The following is an 18,751-nucleotide window of genomic DNA, read 5'->3' as shown; positions in this document are numbered from 1 at the left end:
TGACTAATGAAAAGTAAGTCTTTGTTCTTATTTAGTAAATACAAATTGTCCACTGCAAAGAATTCTTCAATCAATTGTGAATGTAGATATGTATACTTCAACTACCATTTTACCTATCTAGTCTATCCATCCACATCCTATCTAGTCTATCTTTCGTCATTTTGTTCAGTTGAATCCATCCATGGCCTCTAATTTTTTCTCGAACATGCTGACCATTTGACTTATGGACTCTAGTGTGCCACACAGGTGTCTCGTGAATATGTCATCCTGCAGGTGGCTGTTTGAGCTCTATGCCTGCGCCTGGAAGAGTTCATAATGCCTTTGTCTTTAGTCACCGATGTTGGGATTCTTCCCTGGGCTCTATATTTGATTCATTGAAGCTTATTTGGGGCTTTCTTGATCATTTGGATATTCTTGAGCTTTGTGCATTCTATTCTTCATTCTACACAGGTTTTTCTAGCATTCAACGTCCACCATTATCATAGCTTTGGAGAAGATCTCAGTGCTCAACTTCATTCCCTCAAGTGATGGTTCATCTGTATTTCATAATTCCGCATCCATTAGTTTCTATCAAGCATGTCTATTATATAATTGTTTCTTTATCATCTTTCTTTTATATGTGGCTATTATCTTGGTTGTACATGAAGGTGGAAACACCGAAATAGGGGTCTGACTGAGGTAGACCTCTCAACACAGTTCCAACAAATTTCCTTTTTTTCTGTGTGCAGGTTTGTTATCAAGGGATGAAGATCGCTCTGCTAGAGAATTCAATCATGGACTAGTTGTGAGCCTTCTTTATCCCTCTTTGTCTTATTTAAGTTGCTATCATTTCACATGTGTTATTTTGTTTAGTTTAGAGTCTTTAGCTTAATAATTCTATTATATCCACATTCGTTGTATGACTTCTATACTCTATCTATACAGGACCTTAGCGTGTTGCACTAGTGTCCCATTTTTATGCATTGTCTTGAGAATAGAGACTTACTTGAGGTTGTTTAGAGCTTTCTGTGGCTTGTTTGTTCAATTTCATAGTTTTTATCCCTTGGCTCACCAGAGCGCTAGTAAAATGAGGTGGAGCGAAGGTTGGTTTGTTCCTTGAAGCTCATCACTTTGAGAGTAGAAAATCCCATCCTCTACATTTGGTGTCCCTCTCCACTATGTCTGTCACTTCATCGCTCCGTCACTATCCAATGCATCAATAGAAAATGTGTGCTGAGTGTGCTTGTCATTGTCACAACACATCATCACCTAAAAAAGAACGTCATATTTGAAAAATGAAGATTGACTGGAAAGTGGTTGAAGGTCCAACGATTACTAAAAAAAGATGACACTCTCATGAGCAAAAGCACACAAGATAGCCTATCAACTAAATATATTCTTTAAATTATTAAATTGAAAAAGTAATTATAAACTGCTCAAATTTTTAAATACAATGAATACAAATGATTGACTAAAATAATAAAAAATTAGATGCAAGAATACTAAGTATTCATTTGGAAAAGAGAAACTATTAAAAGTCCTCGAAAAACTTTACAACCACTGAAATGGAGAAAGCCCATGTGAACCGGGTTTCCTCAGTCTCCTCGAGTCATTGATACGGAAGGTGGCAAGAGAAGAGTAGTGGTTGACAATCTTGAACTATTTTGAATCAAATATAAAACGTGAACCATCCATGATACTGATTCACATAATGCAAAGCAATGATTGACTTCCACCACGTGAATCGTCCATCATACTGATTTTATTTTTGTGAATGCGCATTATATCAATTTATATATAAACTAGTCGATGATGAATTGACTAATAAAAAATCTGTCTTTGTTCTTATATAGTAAATACAAATTCTCCACTACGACGAAATTTTCAATCAATTGTGAAAGTAGATATGCATTCTTCAACTACTATTCTACCTATCTAGTCTATCCATCCACAGCCTATCTAGTCTATCTTGAATCATTTTGGTCAGTTGAATCCATCACAGCCTATCTAGTCTGTTTTTTTATATATACCAATGACGGACCCAACTGAAGCATTTCGTCACTCACATATCCACCTTGTTTACTAAGTAACGGAGCTTCTATAGCTTTTCTTTACTACAAAGTGACATGTGTCTTATAGTTTATTTTCTTTTGAAATTATTAAAATAGATTCTCATAGTGCAATGTCTCTATGATGTCTAAGAGGATACACACAATGATCTCCTTTATTTGAAGCTAACCTCTTTCTTATGTTGATTAAAACCAACAAGACCACCAATCTCTTACTTATCTTATTTATAAGATAAAATAGATATCAAGAGTATTAGATTCTGGTTAATTCCAAATTGCTGCTTCATAAAGGTTTTCTTTAGCATGTTGGAGATGATAGTAGTATTATATTCTAGAAGGACCCTTGGCCTCGGTTACTCCTTTGGAGTTTCACCCGATCTACTTGGCTATCGAGAAAGATTTGGTTGATAGATTTGGGGTCCTTTTAGTGGATTATTGGATTCCTAGTTCTTCCTCACCTAAATGAAAATTAGACCCTTCATAGTTTGAACCTTTGTTCTGAACAATAGTTGAGGAACTTCTTAGGATTCTGAATAACTTAAGGTATTTTAGAATGGAACCTCATGAACCACCTCTTCCTCGTGAACCATCTCTACGTCTATTTTCTCTTGAAGAATTATGATTTTGACCTCTTCCTTGGCCTTAATTGTTTTTGGTACTACTATTGGCATCTTCATTCTTTGTGATTATAATTTGGAGGAAAAATATTTCTCATCGCCTTTTCCAAATGAATCTCTCAATCTTTCTTCATGAGACATTAGAGATCTAACTAGATGATCAAATTGAAGGGTAGACAAATTCTTTTTTTCTTCTATGATTATTGCAATACGATTCCACCTTGATGTAATAATTATCAACATCTTTTTTTATCACAACCTCATTTCTCATAATTTCTCCAAGTGTAGCCCTCTTATTGACGACCTTTTACTCTAACACAATAGGCACTCACACTTTCAGCTTCTTGCATCTTCAATTACTCAAATTCTCTCTTCAATTATCGTAGCTAGACAAATTTGACTTGATCACTATCTTGTTAAGTTTATTTAAGAGTCTTTCAAGCATATTCAACTATATTTGATCCTACAACTCTCGAAAATAGGCTCTTATATGGAGCTGTTTTAATATGAAACAAGTCTCAAGAGCATTCTTCTTCTTAGCCTTGTTGACTATTTTATCATTCGTTACGAGGCTATTCCAATCAGTTGGCTCTACATAATGTGATTCAACATTCTCTCACAAATATTTCTTATAAAAATTAATTTTGATGCACCAATAATCGATACTCATTTCCATCAAATTCTATAATTGGTAAGGAGTTAGAATTCAACATGATGAATTTTTGGCAAATTCCAACCACTAAAGTTTTAACCCAAAATAAAATACTATCTTGGATACCATATGAAGAATTTAAATAACAATAAAACAAAAATTTAGAGAAATAAAATACAATCATCACAACATTTTCAATAGAAATCTTCATTACTAGACTACATACAACAATTCTTGCTTTATTGCTTCTTATGAAAATAAAACATAACTTGAATATAAATAGTATTGTCTTCTCTAAGGAAAAATAATTGAAACTTCTTATAAAGAACTTAAGCATTCTTTATTTTCTTTCATGCTTTCGCACCCAACACATAGGACAATCAATAATTTATCAAGATTGGGAGAAATCCATGTCAAAAGAATGAAATTCTATATCCTATGTCCATTCACAAATCTCTTAGCATAGACACACAATGATAGGTGTTACAACTATTTTGCTCCCCCACCAATCTGATATCCTTAAATTAAACTAAAGAACTACAATTATCCATACCAAAATGTTCATTCAAGTAATAGATTGCATGGCTCACATTGAAGCTTGAATCAACACAAATGATGCAAATTCAAACTCAAGAACACAACAAATCTAATGAAAATCACATAATTAATCTATGCAGCCTCTTCCTAATGGATATTAATGTTAGGAAAGTGCCACAACTTTGTATCCACTTTAAATTACTCCTAAACTACAAAATGATCCCTCGATTATCTATATTGTGACTAGATATAAGAGAGATCAACCATTTCATACTACTAGTTCACCAACCCCATCTTACATTGTAATTTGTTTACATAATTATTTATAAATGAAGAATTAAAACCAACACTTATAACAGTAATTAAATATTTGAAAAACTACATTTCTAGATGCTTTAAATGGTACAATTAACTTAATCCCATTCTATATTTAAACTAAAATATTTTGTACATGCTGTTTTCCAAAGGTTACACTACCATAACTTGCCTAGAAATATAGCTTTGGAAAAGAAAAAATACTAATAAAAGTGACCGTGAAACTACTTATTGCTATTAAACACACACACACACACACACACACACACACACACACATGTAGATGTAGATGTGTATGTGTATGTGTATGTGTAAGTGTGTGTGTGTATGTGTATGTGTATGTGTATGTGTATATGTATGTGTATGTGTATGTGTATACATATACATATGCATATACATATACATATACATATACATATACATATACATATACATGTACATGTACTACACACACAAACACACACATGTGTGTGTATACATACATACTGTTACCCTCCCTTAATTCTCAATTGTTAAGTTGAACAATTATTGGCAATGTTCTTTAGAGTGAAGCCTTGTGCAAAGTTTAGTTATATTTCGGGTAATAAATTCTTTGAACTTGAACCTTTCTATTGAACTCGTCTAAGGTACAAAGTTCAGGTTCAGGCGGTCTTGTCACTGCGTGGTCATGTCTTTAGTAAAGTTTTCTCTGGTGTGTCTTTGAACTTGAACCTTTGTATCATCTTTGAAGAAATTTCAAGGTTAAAGGTTCAATATGTGTGAGAGTGGAATTTGGTCAGAAGTATTGTCTTTAGCAAGGTCCGTTGTATATTCTTATGTTGGTTCCTCGATACACCATTTTGGTTTGTTGAACTTGAACCCTTGAACCACCGTTGAAGGGGTTCATAGTTTGAGGTTCAACGTCGGATGAATGTAGCTTCAAGAGGAAAATGAAAGCATCATGTTGGCGGGTGTTTTGAAAAAAGAATATTCCAAATTTAAAGAGAACTCAAGATAATAAGCTATGAGGTCTAGTATATTGCATGGTAATCATGAAGAGGAAGAAATAAGATGAATAATAATGAGATGTCAGGAAAGGGTCTTTTCAGGGTAAGAATCCATGGATAAGTAGTTAATTAATCCTGAATGAATCATGTGAGCAATTGTCTTGCCCTTACTTGAGTTTTAAAAAAAAATCATTTGTCGTAGTTGCTCATTTCATAATTGAGTAAGTGAACACACACTACACATGGTGGCTTGTCCTCTATTTTTGTAGTCCAGAATCCTCTTTCAAGGTGAGTTTTTTTCTTTTTCCCCTCATCCTCATCATTCCATGTATTCTAGAGCTCTATTAATTTATTTTCTTGGAATTTTTTTATTTACATCTGAGTCTTGTGTAGAAACCCAAGACGAGACTGACATTGCCTAAAATTGACCAAAACTCAAGGCTAGTTTGTTCACACAGAGATTTAGGTGATACTTTCCTCCCATTGGTAGATTTAGAGGAATTTCATGAGAGAGTACGGGATTCTGCAAATTCCCTTCTCATACCGAAAATAATTGATAGTGGGCTAATAGAAGTGACAACTTTTTCACCAGTCATTCCCTGTCCAGAATTAGTCCAAGAATGTATGAACCACTATGATCCTATTCAAAGGAGCATCCAAACTACAAATGGTGAAGTTCTGTTGAAAGTGAGTCGGGAAACCATTGTTGCAGTCATGGAGATTCCTAAGACAGAATGGTATGAAGACTGGACAGTGTCTAAGTCACAGGGGATTTTTTCCAAAAAGAAGACAATGTATCGAAGTGTTATTGCCCGAAACTGGTTATTGAAGTTTCAGAGGGGTGGCTCTCATTTACCTATACCATTAACTAGGGAACATTTGATTAGAGAGGTATGGGATATTTTCATCTTGCTTCATAGGACTAGAGGGAATCATATGACCTTCTTTTGAGAAGATTGGATGTACTTCTTTTTTTAGGTTATTTTAGATTATAGGAGATACATAGATTGGGCACATTTAATTGCTGAAAGGATGCATGAGGGTTTAAGTTGTTTTGGTAAATTTTTTTTCTATATGTCATCTTACCTCATATACTGTTTAGCTTGCACTTGCAAATGGGTTGGCTTATACCATGAAAATTGGTGAAATGACATGAGGATATATGACTATCACTTGCATTTGCAACACAACAGAGCCACTAAGAATTATCACAAGCTCTGTGATGTTTTCCTTGGGAGACTGGTGTTTGAGTTAAAAGAGGATATCCATAAAAGATTGACTAAGGAAGCCATGCAGTTTGTAAGCACATATGGGAACTTCTATATTTAGCTCTCTAGATTCACTTATTTGAGGGTTGGCAGTTTTAAAGTTGAACCATATAAGTTGCCTAGATATGTCTTTGACAGACAATTTTTAATTGAAGTGTGTAGGCAACTTGCTTATATAGACACAAAATATAGGGTGAAGCACCAGATACGAGTTTATTTCCCCATTGAGTTGACTTATTACATCAGTAATAATGTCTCGAATGTCCTGAATTTAGAGTTTGAGTTCAAAAAGCTCAACTTTCAGTTGTATACTCCCATAATTGATTTAAATGTTGAGGGGTGAGCGGGTAATAGAAAAGGTATAGAGGAAAGAAGATTTAACAACAAGTAGAATCACTCGTTCTAGAACTAGTAGCAGAAGAAAATCTTCCCCTGTGGATATAGTAATTGACCTTGAGACCACACCAAAGTTTGATATTTCTTCTTGAAATCCAAATGTGGAAGTATAGGATTTAGATGATGAGGGTGACAACCAACAGGTAGGTGAAGCCCTAAATGTGGTTACTACCTTAAAAGTGAGGGATCACAAGGAGGTAGAGATCGGTTCAGACAAATCTCTCATAGTCCTAGGGCCAACATGGTTGGAGAACACATTAACTAGTAAGAAAAGGAACATTGTTCCAATATCTATCCCGATCGAGGATATGGTCAGTAAATGTATAGGAAAGGTTTCCAAAGCCAAAAGGTTAAATATTGTATCAAAAATTGATTTTGATGAAGATATAGGTAATTGGACTGTGGAGATTGCCCGCCCCAAACTAATGAAACTATGGCTGATCCGATAAGGAAAGATTTCATGATGGAAAAAGTGAACTTAGGGGTGGGAACTCGCGCAACAGATGCATTACATTTGGAAGTTTGAACCAAGAAGATGCTGAAAAGATCTTGGAAGGATGAAAAAGATAAGTTTGAAATGAAAGAGATAATGAGAAGCATAGTAGAATACATTGAGGTCATCAATAATCCTAATCCACAGCCCATTTCTCAGACTCCTATATATTTTGACCCTAAGTCCCCTGTCAATCAAAAAACATTTGAGAAAATTAAAAAATGCAGATTAATGACAAACATTGTTGTGGATTGGCTAGATGAAATTCAGAAAGCAGGAGGGAAATATTTTGTGGACCTAGGTAAGGTTCATGATGATGCAAACATGGTAACAAAGGAATTGGAGAATGAAATTATAAAATGGAAGAATCAAGAAGTTGAGTGGGTGAAAAGGGCAACTCAGACAAGAGAAGTACAAAAATATGGTGTAATGAAGTTCTTGTTAGAGAAGCCAGTTCCTACCTTGGATGACAATATTCTGTACATATGCCAGCAAAATGTAGAACGGATAAATTTGATGGTGAGATAGGCGTATGAAAAGTCTACCAAATTAGTGAATTATCTTGCAAAATTGGTATCTTCCATGCACAATGAGCTTCGTTGCATTGGTTTGAAGTGTTTAAAAGATGATGGAAAAACTCTAAAAATAGTTGAGGTCATTACAAAGTTGTTAGAAGAGAAAATCAACCACACTAAAGAAGCCAAGGGTTTTCTTTCAAATGACTTGAGCCTCATGTCTAAAACACAATCCCTTCTTTTCTTGTGCATTCAGAACCTAGATGAGCATTTAGATAAAGTAGCACAAATACGCCGCGAGAATGAAAAATGGAAGCAAAGAATGACACATGTGGGGCTACCGCATAACAAAATCATTCAACACTTTGCCATTTCTTACGTGGATTGGAAGAAGAAAGATGTTATCAAAACTACTTAGGAATGTTCTATGTTATGATGTCTCTTTTCAATTGTTAGTTATGAAAGCAGTTTTATTTTTCTGTTTAAAACACTAGATTCTATGGATTCGCGGGGTGGAAATGGTTTGTTTTTCATTTTTCTCGTATGAAAGTTTAGCCAAGTTGTGGCTATAAAAACTAATTTACTTGAATTTGATAAGGTCCAAAAAAAATTGGTGGTGATAGACTAGAAAACTTTGTTTTCTTTTGAATGTGTTGAATTTTCAAGGAAGACATTTTATCAATGATTAAAATGATGCTTATTCCACATATTTCAATGTTTTTGAATGTGAACATAAAATCTCTATTGGGATATATTTGTTTGTGTAGCATCTGTAGCTTCTTTGGTTATTCCACTTTCATAAGTTTGTGAATGAATATAATAAGTAGGTATTTTGTTAATTTTGCATGGATGTTCTGATTCCCCTTGTCCTGTGAGACATGAGTGAGACTCGATCAGATCCATGTTAAGGAAATTTTCTGAGAAGTGAAGCTATTTTGGTTTTAAGTTTGTGAGTTTACATATGTAATATTTATCTTTATAGCATTCATGTGGTGTTGATTTATGTATGTGAATGCTTTTAATTGCTTTTTTGGTTAAAAGTGAAGTTAGAATTTGTGTATTTAAAAAAAAAACCAAAAAAACCATTCAATATCATACAAGAAGTTGAACCCTTATGTACAAGGTAAATTATTCATAAATTTACCCAACTGTTGGTTCAATTTGTCTTTCAACAAATAAGGGTAACACAAGTTAGTCATCATAAAATTAAGATAGGATAAATCTATTAACCAATAGATTTTTACGACTCTGTTGGGGAGTCAGATAATAATACTAGAGGTTGATTGTTTGAAGTGAGTACTGCATTATAAACAGGCTAGAAGAAAAAATATATACAAGATCTTAGAGGAGTGAAGGGGTCATTGATTATGTTTTTTAGGAACTCCAAGCCTCCAACTTCTTAATCTCTTTTACACCTAGAAGAAGAGTAAGGAGAAGACCTCCAACTTCCACTTTTGTATCCCCTGTATCTCCTACCTGTCAAGCCCTAACAATAAATGGTGTTTCTTTCCTTAGTGTAATTAACCCTACACCTTTGAGTATCATTTTACCTATGGCTACAAATAATCTCTGGGGCCCTGTTGTAGGACCACTTGCACTTGGTGAAAACATTAACCCTTTGCCCAAAGGAGAAAAAGATAATTTGCCTAAATTTAGTGGTGATGGAAAGGTCTCAACATGTGAGCATTTGAATGCATTTATTGTTTCTTGTGGTGTTCTAGCTGTTCAACACGAAGATGTAGCTATAATATTATTTGTACAAACATTGACTGAGGTGGCAACAGATTGGATATTTCATTTACCAAATGGTACAATTATGAATTGGCATGATCTTAAAACTAGGTTCGAGGCTAGGTTTAAATTAGCCAAAGATGAACATTCTCTTCTAGCTCAATTAGCTTAATTAAAGAAAGAAATCCCTGAGTCTATGAGAGATTTTGTGGCTAAGTTTGACAAAATTGTTCATAACCTTCTGATGATAATTTGAAATTATTTTTCATCAACTCTATGCCCTCTAAAATTGGTTTCCTGATCCTCAGGCAAAGAATAACAGTCCTAGCTGATGTAAAAACATTGGCATTAGAATTAGAGGATGATTTGATCACTAGAGGAAAGTGGAAGAGGGAATTCCAAACTTCCACATCACAGACATCAACTTCATTTGATCTTGTGATTCAGTGATTAATGAATGACATGATAACCTTGAAGAGGAAATAACCCAAAACTAATAATTCTTATCCACAACCTTACCAAGATATTTCAAGGAAGGTTCCTAATCAGTCCTCTAGGGCCGGGAGCAGAGTTTTACAATTACATTCTACACAACAAAGACTAGCAATTGAGGCACCTCCATCTAAAGCCAACATGTGTATCTTTCATCTTATTGATGATCATGATGGAAGTTTTTGCCGAAAGATGGTATGTTATACCCAATTGGCTAGTTCAAAGGAAACACAATTGGAATCAAGCGAAGGATAATTCCCTAGGCATCCTGGTGACTTTGGAATCCACTTCCTAGAGTATGAGTCTAATTTAGAAAGAGGAGGTGATATTTTGGTTACCTTGGAGGATCCTTCCTATGTTGTGTTGACCAGAAATCAATAGAATGTCAAATCTCAAGTTGGTCCTTCATCTTCTGCTGTGAAACCCAAAGGTAAGGAAATCATTTCCCGATTTCATAATAATGATTTCAGATCTTAAGAGACTCAGTTATTGAAATTTGTAGAGACTGAGGGTTCATTTGATATTGTTAAATTTTGTAAATCCTCCTATATTAAAATTACACCAACGAAATATTTAAAATTAAACCCTAAGGAACTTGATAGATTGGTTAAGTTTTTGGAAGGAAATGATGCTTATGTACAAGATAAAGTCACACAACAATCAACTAACTTCACTTCCCTCTCAAAAAAAGAAGTGCCAACTTACCTTGCTACTCCTGAAGCTTCCCTTGAAATTGTTTCTCATAAAATTGATGAAGTGGTGCATGTCCTTGAATCAAAACCTGACCCTTTTTATGTGTCTTTGTTCATAAATGGACACAAATTGAATAATTGTATTATAGATTCTGGTGCCCTAGATAATATCACGTCGTCTGCCATAGCCAAGGCCCTATGATTATCCTTGACTAAAACTTTTAGTAGGGTCTACTCCATGGACTCTAAACAAATATCCTTTTAGGACAGATTGAAGATTCCCAAGTAGCCCTTGTTGCTCATCCTGATAAAAGAGTTAAGTTGACTATTCTAGTGGCTGACATTCCTGCAAGTTATGGTATGTTCCTTAGTCGCACTTTTTGTAAAGACCTAGGAGGAGAAATTAAAATGGACTAGTCTCTAGCCACTATCCCCATAGGGAAACTACAGGTTATCTTACAACTAGAAGCTAAGTCCAAGTTCACTATTTTTCCTTCAAATGATCCGAAGGCACAAATATTCTACCATGAATGCAAATTCAACAATTATATGATTTTAAGTGACAATGAGGTTGCAGGAAATTCATCTTAGCCTAAGGCATCTGATGATCTCTGGTTGATGAATTTCGATGGAAGTTGCTCAACGTTAGGCTTTGGAGCTGGGGTATTTCTCATTCCTTCCTTTGGTAAACATATTCCTTTCTCTTTTAGGTTGAAGTTTAAGAATTCAAATAATACTGCTAAGTATGAAGCCCTATTATTGGGATTGTATAAGGCAAATAAGTTGGGAGTGCAGCTATTGTAAGTCAAGGGAGATGCAGAGTTGACTGTGAAACAAGTAAGAGGGTTGTTCAATGTAAAGAATGAGAGTTTGAGGCACTAATGGAATAGAGTGTGGGATAAAATTGAGGGTTTTGATGCTTTTTCTATTGAGGCCATTCCCAAAGAGCAAAATTCTAAAGTTGATTCTTTGGCAGTATCAGCTTCCCTTTTGGTTCCTCATCCTAAGTTCACAAATGATGCCTACCGAGTGAAATTGATATACTGACTACGTGTACCTAATAATTTAGAATTTTGGTAGATCTTTAAAAATTATAAGCAAATCAAGAAATGTTTGCATTGTGCAGATATGTTCACTGCTACTTTCTTTGAAGGATCAGAAGCCCAGTGTAGGGAGTTTTTTGTGAAATCGGTTCAAGAGACAAATGATGAGGTAATAAAATTAAAAATTAATAATATTCCTAAAGGGTTAGTCTCCTTAGAACATCTCTTTGACCATCATGATGCCTTTAGTAAGAAGAAGGATGGGCGAATTCCTACAGTTCAAGATGCTGGTGGCTATGAAAGAGTTAATATTGGAACTGAGGAGGATCCTAAGTATGTTAACTTAGGAAAATGTTGCACACCTGTAGAGAAGAAAAGGTTCATAAGTCTCTTACTAGAATACAATGACATTTTTGCCTGGTGCTATGATGACCTGAAGAACTTCAGGGAAGGAAAATTTTAACACCATATTCCTTTGAAGCTTGGAACAAGCCCTTTTCGGTAGAAAATTAGGAACTTTAATCCCAAAGTAGGTGAGGTCATCTTTAACGTGGTGGACAAAATGTTGAAGGCTAGAATCATATATCCTATCCATCATTCAACTTGGATAGACAACATAGTTCCAATTCATAACAAAAATGGGGAGATAAGAATTTGTGTGGACTTTAGGAGTTTGAACCAAGCCACCCTGAAAGATAACTATCCACTGTCTGCTATGGATCATATTCTACAAACAGTCTCAGGTTCAGAAATGATGTCTATGCTTGATGACTTTTTTGGTTATAACCAGATTAGTGTCTCAAAAAACTGGCACCAAACAACTTTCATCACTCCTTGGAGTACCTTCACATACAATAGGATGTTGTTTGGCCTGATAAATACTGGAGCAACCTTATAGAGGGGTATGGACTTGTCTTTCAGTCATCTAAAAGATAAAATAATTGTTATATACCTTGATGATCTAACTGTCTTTTTGAAGAGGAGAAAACATCACCTAAGAGACTTATGGAAAGTACTGCAGAGATGCCGAGGGCATGGAGTGTCTTTGAATCCAAAGAAGTTAGTGTTCAGGGTTACTAAAGGAAAATTACATGGTCATATTGTTTCCAAAGAGGGTGTCAAAGTGGATCCTAAAAGGGTGAAGGCAATCCAACAACTGAGTCTACCATCTAATAGAAATGGAGTCAGGTCCTTCTTTGGATAGGTGAATTTTGTGAGAAGGTTTGTCCCATATTTTGCGGAGACCGCTAGGTATATAGTGAATATGATGAGTGAGAAGTAGGTGCTCAAATGGAATGAAGATGGGAAGAAAGCATTTAAAGAAATAAAAGAGGCCATTGCACAAGCCCCCACACTTATTAATCTAGACTTTAAGAAGGACTTTATCATTTATTGTTATGTCACTAAGCACACCATGTGAGGAATCTTGTTGCAAAAAAATGAAGAGGATGTGGAAGTTCCTGTAGCATTCATGAGCGTACCATTGGAAAAGAATGAATTAAAGTATTCATTGATGGAAAAACAAGCATTTGTAGTAGTAAAAGTTGTGAAACATTTTAGATATTTCATTCTTCATTCCCGTGCAATAGTTTATGTGCCCCATTCTATTGTAAAGAGTATCTTGATGCAACAAGACATTGGAATGAATAATAGGACAACGTGGGTTTCAAATATATAGGAGTTCAATATGGATATCAAACCAACAAATGTATTAAGAGGCCAAGACTTATGTAAGTTGATTGTAGAAAGTAAAAATGGAGTTGTAGATGCATTGCCACTAGTTCTTTTTGTAGGCCTCCAAGATTATTGGTTTACTGATGTAGCCTTCTATTTGATTTATGCAGAGTGTCCTTCAAATTTTTCTCCTATAGAGAAACAAAACTTGAGATTAAAAGAAGCCAAGTATGTTATTTTTGATGATGTATTATATAAAAATGGGTTGGATGGCACTTTCCTTCGATATGTGGACAAAGCACATCAGGAGGCCTTGTTGAAAACATTTCATAATGATGCTTGTGGTGGCCATTTCTCTTTCACCATCACTGCTTATAAGATATTAAGACATTTTTATTACTATGTGGGAATATTTAAAGATGCATATGCGTGGGTTACCAATTGTGAGAAATGCAAGTTATTCACAAGAAGCCGCAGCTTGCTGCTTTACCTCTCAGACCGGTGGCTATAGAAGACCCTTTTCAAACAATGGGCTTTAGATTTTATAGGTCCATTATCACCTTCTTCCAGTGCTAGACATACACATATTATTATGACCACTAATTATTTCACTAAATGGGTAGAAGCAACACTTGTCAGAAGGACAACCTCAGAGGTGGTGTGCGTGTTCTTGAAGGAGAATATCATAGTCCGTTTCAGAGTACCTCTAAAAATAGTGTCTGATAATGCCACAAGATTTTCATCTATTGAAATTTCTCTCTTTTGTTATGATCATGGAATTTCTTTGGCTCATTCTTCAAACTATTACCCACAGGGTAATGGTCAAGTAGAGTCCAGTAACAAGAATTTGATTAACATCATGAAAAATTTGGTGAGTGAAAATTCTAAAGATTGGAACAATTGTATGAAGCTCTGTGGGTAGATAGAACATCATGAAAATGAGTGATTGGAATGTCACCTTTTGAGCTTGTGTATGGAGTTTGAGTTCAACTCTCACTTCCTCTAGAGTTAGCAGCTTCCAAATTGCAAACAATAGTTGAGGATGTGTATTTTTCAGGATGCACTGGAGAAAAGAGTTATGTATTTGGCCAAGTTTGAAGAAGAAAGAGAAAAGATGGTGGATCACATTACAAAACATCAGCAGCGGGTCAAAAGTATTTTTGATCACAGGGCTCAACCAAGGAAATTTATGTTGGGAGATCAAGTTTTGTTCTGAGATAAAAGAAGGGACCCAAAGGAGCACATGGTAAATTTGATTCATTATGAAAAGGGCCACTTCTGATCCATCAATTCAAAGGACCAAATAGTTTCAGACTCTCTTATTTAGATGGTACAACTCTTCCCTTGTCTTAAAATGGGAAGGATCTCAAGCTTTACAAATTATAAGCAGTTGTCCCCTGCATCTTTTAGTGTAGCTTTGTAGAGTAGTTGTCAATTTCAGTTTTAGTTTTGTTGTGTTTTATTTAGTTTGGTTTGGATGCTTATCTTTCTTTTAGTGTGAAACCAGAGATTCTAAGTCCCTTCCTTGTCCTTTGTAGTCCTAGTCCCTAGTCAGAGCCAATGTTACCCTCCCTTAATCCTGAATTATTAAGTTGAACAATTCTTGGAAGTGTTCTTTATAGTGAAGCCTTATGTAAAGTTTATTTATATGTTGGGTTGTAAATTATTTGAACTTGAACCTTTCTGTTGAACTCGTCCAAGGTACAAAGTTCAGGTTCAAGCAGTCTTATCACTCCGTGTTCATGTCTTTAGTAAAGTTTTCTCGGGTAAGTCTTTGAACTTGAACCTTTGAATCATCTTTGAAGAAAGTTCAAGGTTCAAGGTTCAATATGTGTGAGAGTGGAATTTGGTCCAAAGTCTTGTCTTTAGCAAAGTTCGTTGTATATTATTATATTGGTTTGTTAGTAGACCATTTTGGTTTTGTTGAACTTGAACCCTTGAACCATTGTTGAAAGGGTTCATAGCTCGAGGTTCAACATCGGATGAATGTAGATTCAAGTAGAAAAAGAAAGCATCATGTTGGTGCATGTTTTGAAAAAGAAATATTCCAATTTTAAAGAGAACCCAAGATAATAAGCTGTGAGGTGTACTATATTGCATGGTATCTTGATGCACAAATGAAATAATCTTGATAACCCAAAAATATTAGATGGTAGTACTCGAAGCAAGCTTTCCAACGAATATAATTTTGTTATATTTTGAATTTATTATGTTCTTGATTTTTTAATTTTATTAAAAATTGGTTTTTCACCGAACATGAACTTCTCTGTTCAACGCATTGGGAAAAATAAGAAACTAATTCAAAAAACTTCTGAAAAATATCTATGCCCTTGGTATTGATGTCTTCTTTCTAACAAAAAAAAAGAAATTGAATTTCGATTTATATAGAACAAGTTATGTGTTCAAACGTAAACCTATGTTTGAATTATGACTAGTTGGACTTCAAAACTTTATAAAATGAAAAATATTGAACATATTGCTATAAAACCAAATGCAAGCCCTGGATATTGATGTTACAAACCAAAATTTGAATTGAGTTTTTATCATTTATAGAAAAAAAGTTATGTGTTTTGGGAGGCACATCACTCTTAAAAAATGTAGTTTGTTGTAAAAAACTACTTTTCGAGGGAGATGGAAATTTTTTTTAAAAATATTTCAAAAAAATTTGAAAAAAATGTATATAGAATCTACAAACAAAATGCTAGAAATCACTAATTTACATCATCTTCAAATTTTTAATAGTTTAAAAGTTATAGTTCTCGGAAGTTGAAGATTATTTTAAAAATGTACATCTCAGTGTCAAAAGTGGCAAAAAAGTGGGAACCATTATTGTGAGTTCACCCGTAATCATGAAGAGGAAGGAATAAGCTGAATAATAATGAGATATTAGGAAAGGGTCTTTTCAAGGAAAGAAGGCACAAATAAGTAGTTAATTAATCCTAGATGAATCATATGAGAAATTATCTCTCCCTTGCTTGAGTTTTTTTTAAAAATCATTTCTCGTAGTTGCCCATTTCATAATTGAGCAAGTGTTGCATGCTATGCATGGTGGCTTGTCCTCTGTTTTTGCAGTCCAGGATCCTCTTTCAAGGTAAGTTTTGTTATTTCACCCCTCATCCTCATCACTCCATGTATTCTGGAGCTCTTTTAATTTTTTTTCTTGTAAATTTTTTTGTCTACCTCTGAGTCCTGTGTAGAAACCCAAGATGAGACTGACATTGCCTAAAATTGACCAAAACTCAAGGCTAGTTTGTTCACACCCATATTTATGTGATACTTTCCTCCCATAGGTAGATTTAGAGTCATTTAATGAGAGAGTGTGGGATTCTGAAAATTCCCTTCTCATACAAAAAATAATTGATAGTGGGTTATAGAAGCAGCAAATTTTCCACCAGCCATTCCCTATCCAGAATTTGTCCAAGAATGTATGAACCACCATGACCTTGTTCAAAGGAGCATCCAAACTGAAAATGGTGAAGTTATACTGGAAGTGAATTGAGAAACCATTGTTGCAGTCATGAAGATTCTCAAGAAATAATGGTATGAAGACTGGACAGTGTCTAAGTCACAGGGGCTTTTTTCCGAAAAGAAGACAATGTATCAAAGTGTTATCGCCCGGAACTAGTTTTTGAAGTTTCAGAGGGGTGGCTCTCATTTATCTAGATCATTAACCAATGAAAATTTTATTAGAGAGGTACGAGATATTGTGATCTTACTTCATAGGATTAGAGGGAATCATATGGCCTTCTTTTGGGAAGATTACATGTACTTCTTTGTTTACGTTAATTTAGATGATGGGAGATAGATAGATTGGGCAGAGTTAATTATTGAAAGGATGCATGAGGGTTTAAGTTGTTTTGGTACCAAAAATTTCTATATGTCATCTTACCTCATATACTGTTTAGCTTGCACTCGCCAATGGGTTGGCTTATATCATGAAAATTGGCAAAACGACATAAGGATATATGACTATCACCTGCATTTGCAACAAAACAGAGCCATTGAGAATTATCACAAGCTCCATGATGTTTTCCTTGGGAGACTGGTGTATGAGTTGAAAGGGGATATCCATAAAAGATTGACCAAGGAAGCCATGGAGTTTGTAAGCACATATGGGAGCTTCTATATTTAGTTCTCCAGATTCACTTTTTTGAGGGTTAGTAGTTTTGAAGGTGAACCATATAAGTTGCCAAGACATGTCTTTGATAGGCAAGTTTTAATTGAAGTGTACAGGCAACTTGCTTATATAGACAATAAATATAGGGTGAAGCATGAGATAGGAGTTTCTTTCCCCTTGAGTTGACTTATTACATCTATAATAATGTCTCAAATATCTTGAATTTAGAGTTGGAGTTCAATAAGCCTAACTTTCAGATTTATACTCCTAGAATTGATTTTGATACTAAGGGGTGAGTGGGTAATAGAAAGGGTATGGAGCAAAGAAGATTTAACAATAGGTAGAATCACTCATTGTAGAACTAGAATATAAGAAAATCATCCCCTATTGATATAGTAATTGACATTGAAACAACACCCAAGATGGATATTTCTTCTTCACATCCAAATGTGAGAGTACAGGAATTAGATGATGAGGGTGATAGCCAACAAGTAGCTGAAGCCTTGAATGTGGTCAGTACCTTACTAGTGAGGGATCAAAAGGAGGCAGAGATCAGTTCAAAAAAATCTCTGACAACCCGAGGGCCAACATGGTTGGAGAACACATTAACTAGTAAGAAAAGGAACATTATTCTAGTATCTATCCCGGTCAAGGATATGGTCAGTAAATTCCCAGGAAAGGTTTCCAAAGCCAAAAGGTTAAAGACCATATCAAAAATCGATTTTGATGAAGATATAGGTAATTGGACTACGGAGATTGCCCGCCCAAAAAATGATGAAACTATGACTGATTTGATAAGTAAAGATTTCATGGTGGAAAAATTGAACTTAGGAGTGGGAACTCGTGCAACAAATGCATTACATTTGGAAGTTTCAACCAAGAAAATGCTGAAAAGATCCTAGAAGGATGAAAAAGATAAGTCAAAAATGAAAGAGATAATGAGAAGCATGACATAATACATTGAGTCCATCTATAATCCTAATCCACAACTCATTTCTTAGACTCCTACATCTTTTGACCCTAAGTCCTTTGTCAATCAAAAAGCAATTAAGAAAATTCAGAAATGTAGATTAATGACAGACATTGTTGTGGATTGGCTGGATGAAATTCAGAAAGCAAGAGGGAAATATTTTTTGGACCTGAGTAAGGTTCATGATGATGCAAACATGGTAACA

The 18,751-nt window shown here is 34.8% G+C and overlaps 1 protein-coding gene across 1 annotated transcript in view; it reads left to right on the top strand.

Annotated features, from left to right (window-relative positions):
- Positions 1-18,649: 18,649 nt before the first annotated feature.
- The window catches only part of LOC131044617 (UDP-glycosyltransferase 85A8-like), a 57,599-nt gene continuing 57,497 nt past the window's right edge, over positions 18,650-18,751 (top strand). The window contains exon 1 of the mRNA XM_059211940.1: positions 18,650-18,751. This exon is cut by the window's right edge and continues 240 nt beyond it. Within this exon, the coding sequence (XP_059067923.1) occupies positions 18,650-18,751 (102 nt within the window).

Source organism: Cryptomeria japonica, chromosome 1 (genome assembly GCF_030272615.1).
Source record: "Cryptomeria japonica chromosome 1, Sugi_1.0, whole genome shotgun sequence".
Classification (NCBI taxonomy): Eukaryota; Viridiplantae; Streptophyta; class Pinopsida; order Cupressales; family Cupressaceae; genus Cryptomeria; species Cryptomeria japonica.
Note: the sequence above shows the minus strand (reverse complement) of the source record. Positions and strands in the feature narration are given on the sequence as shown.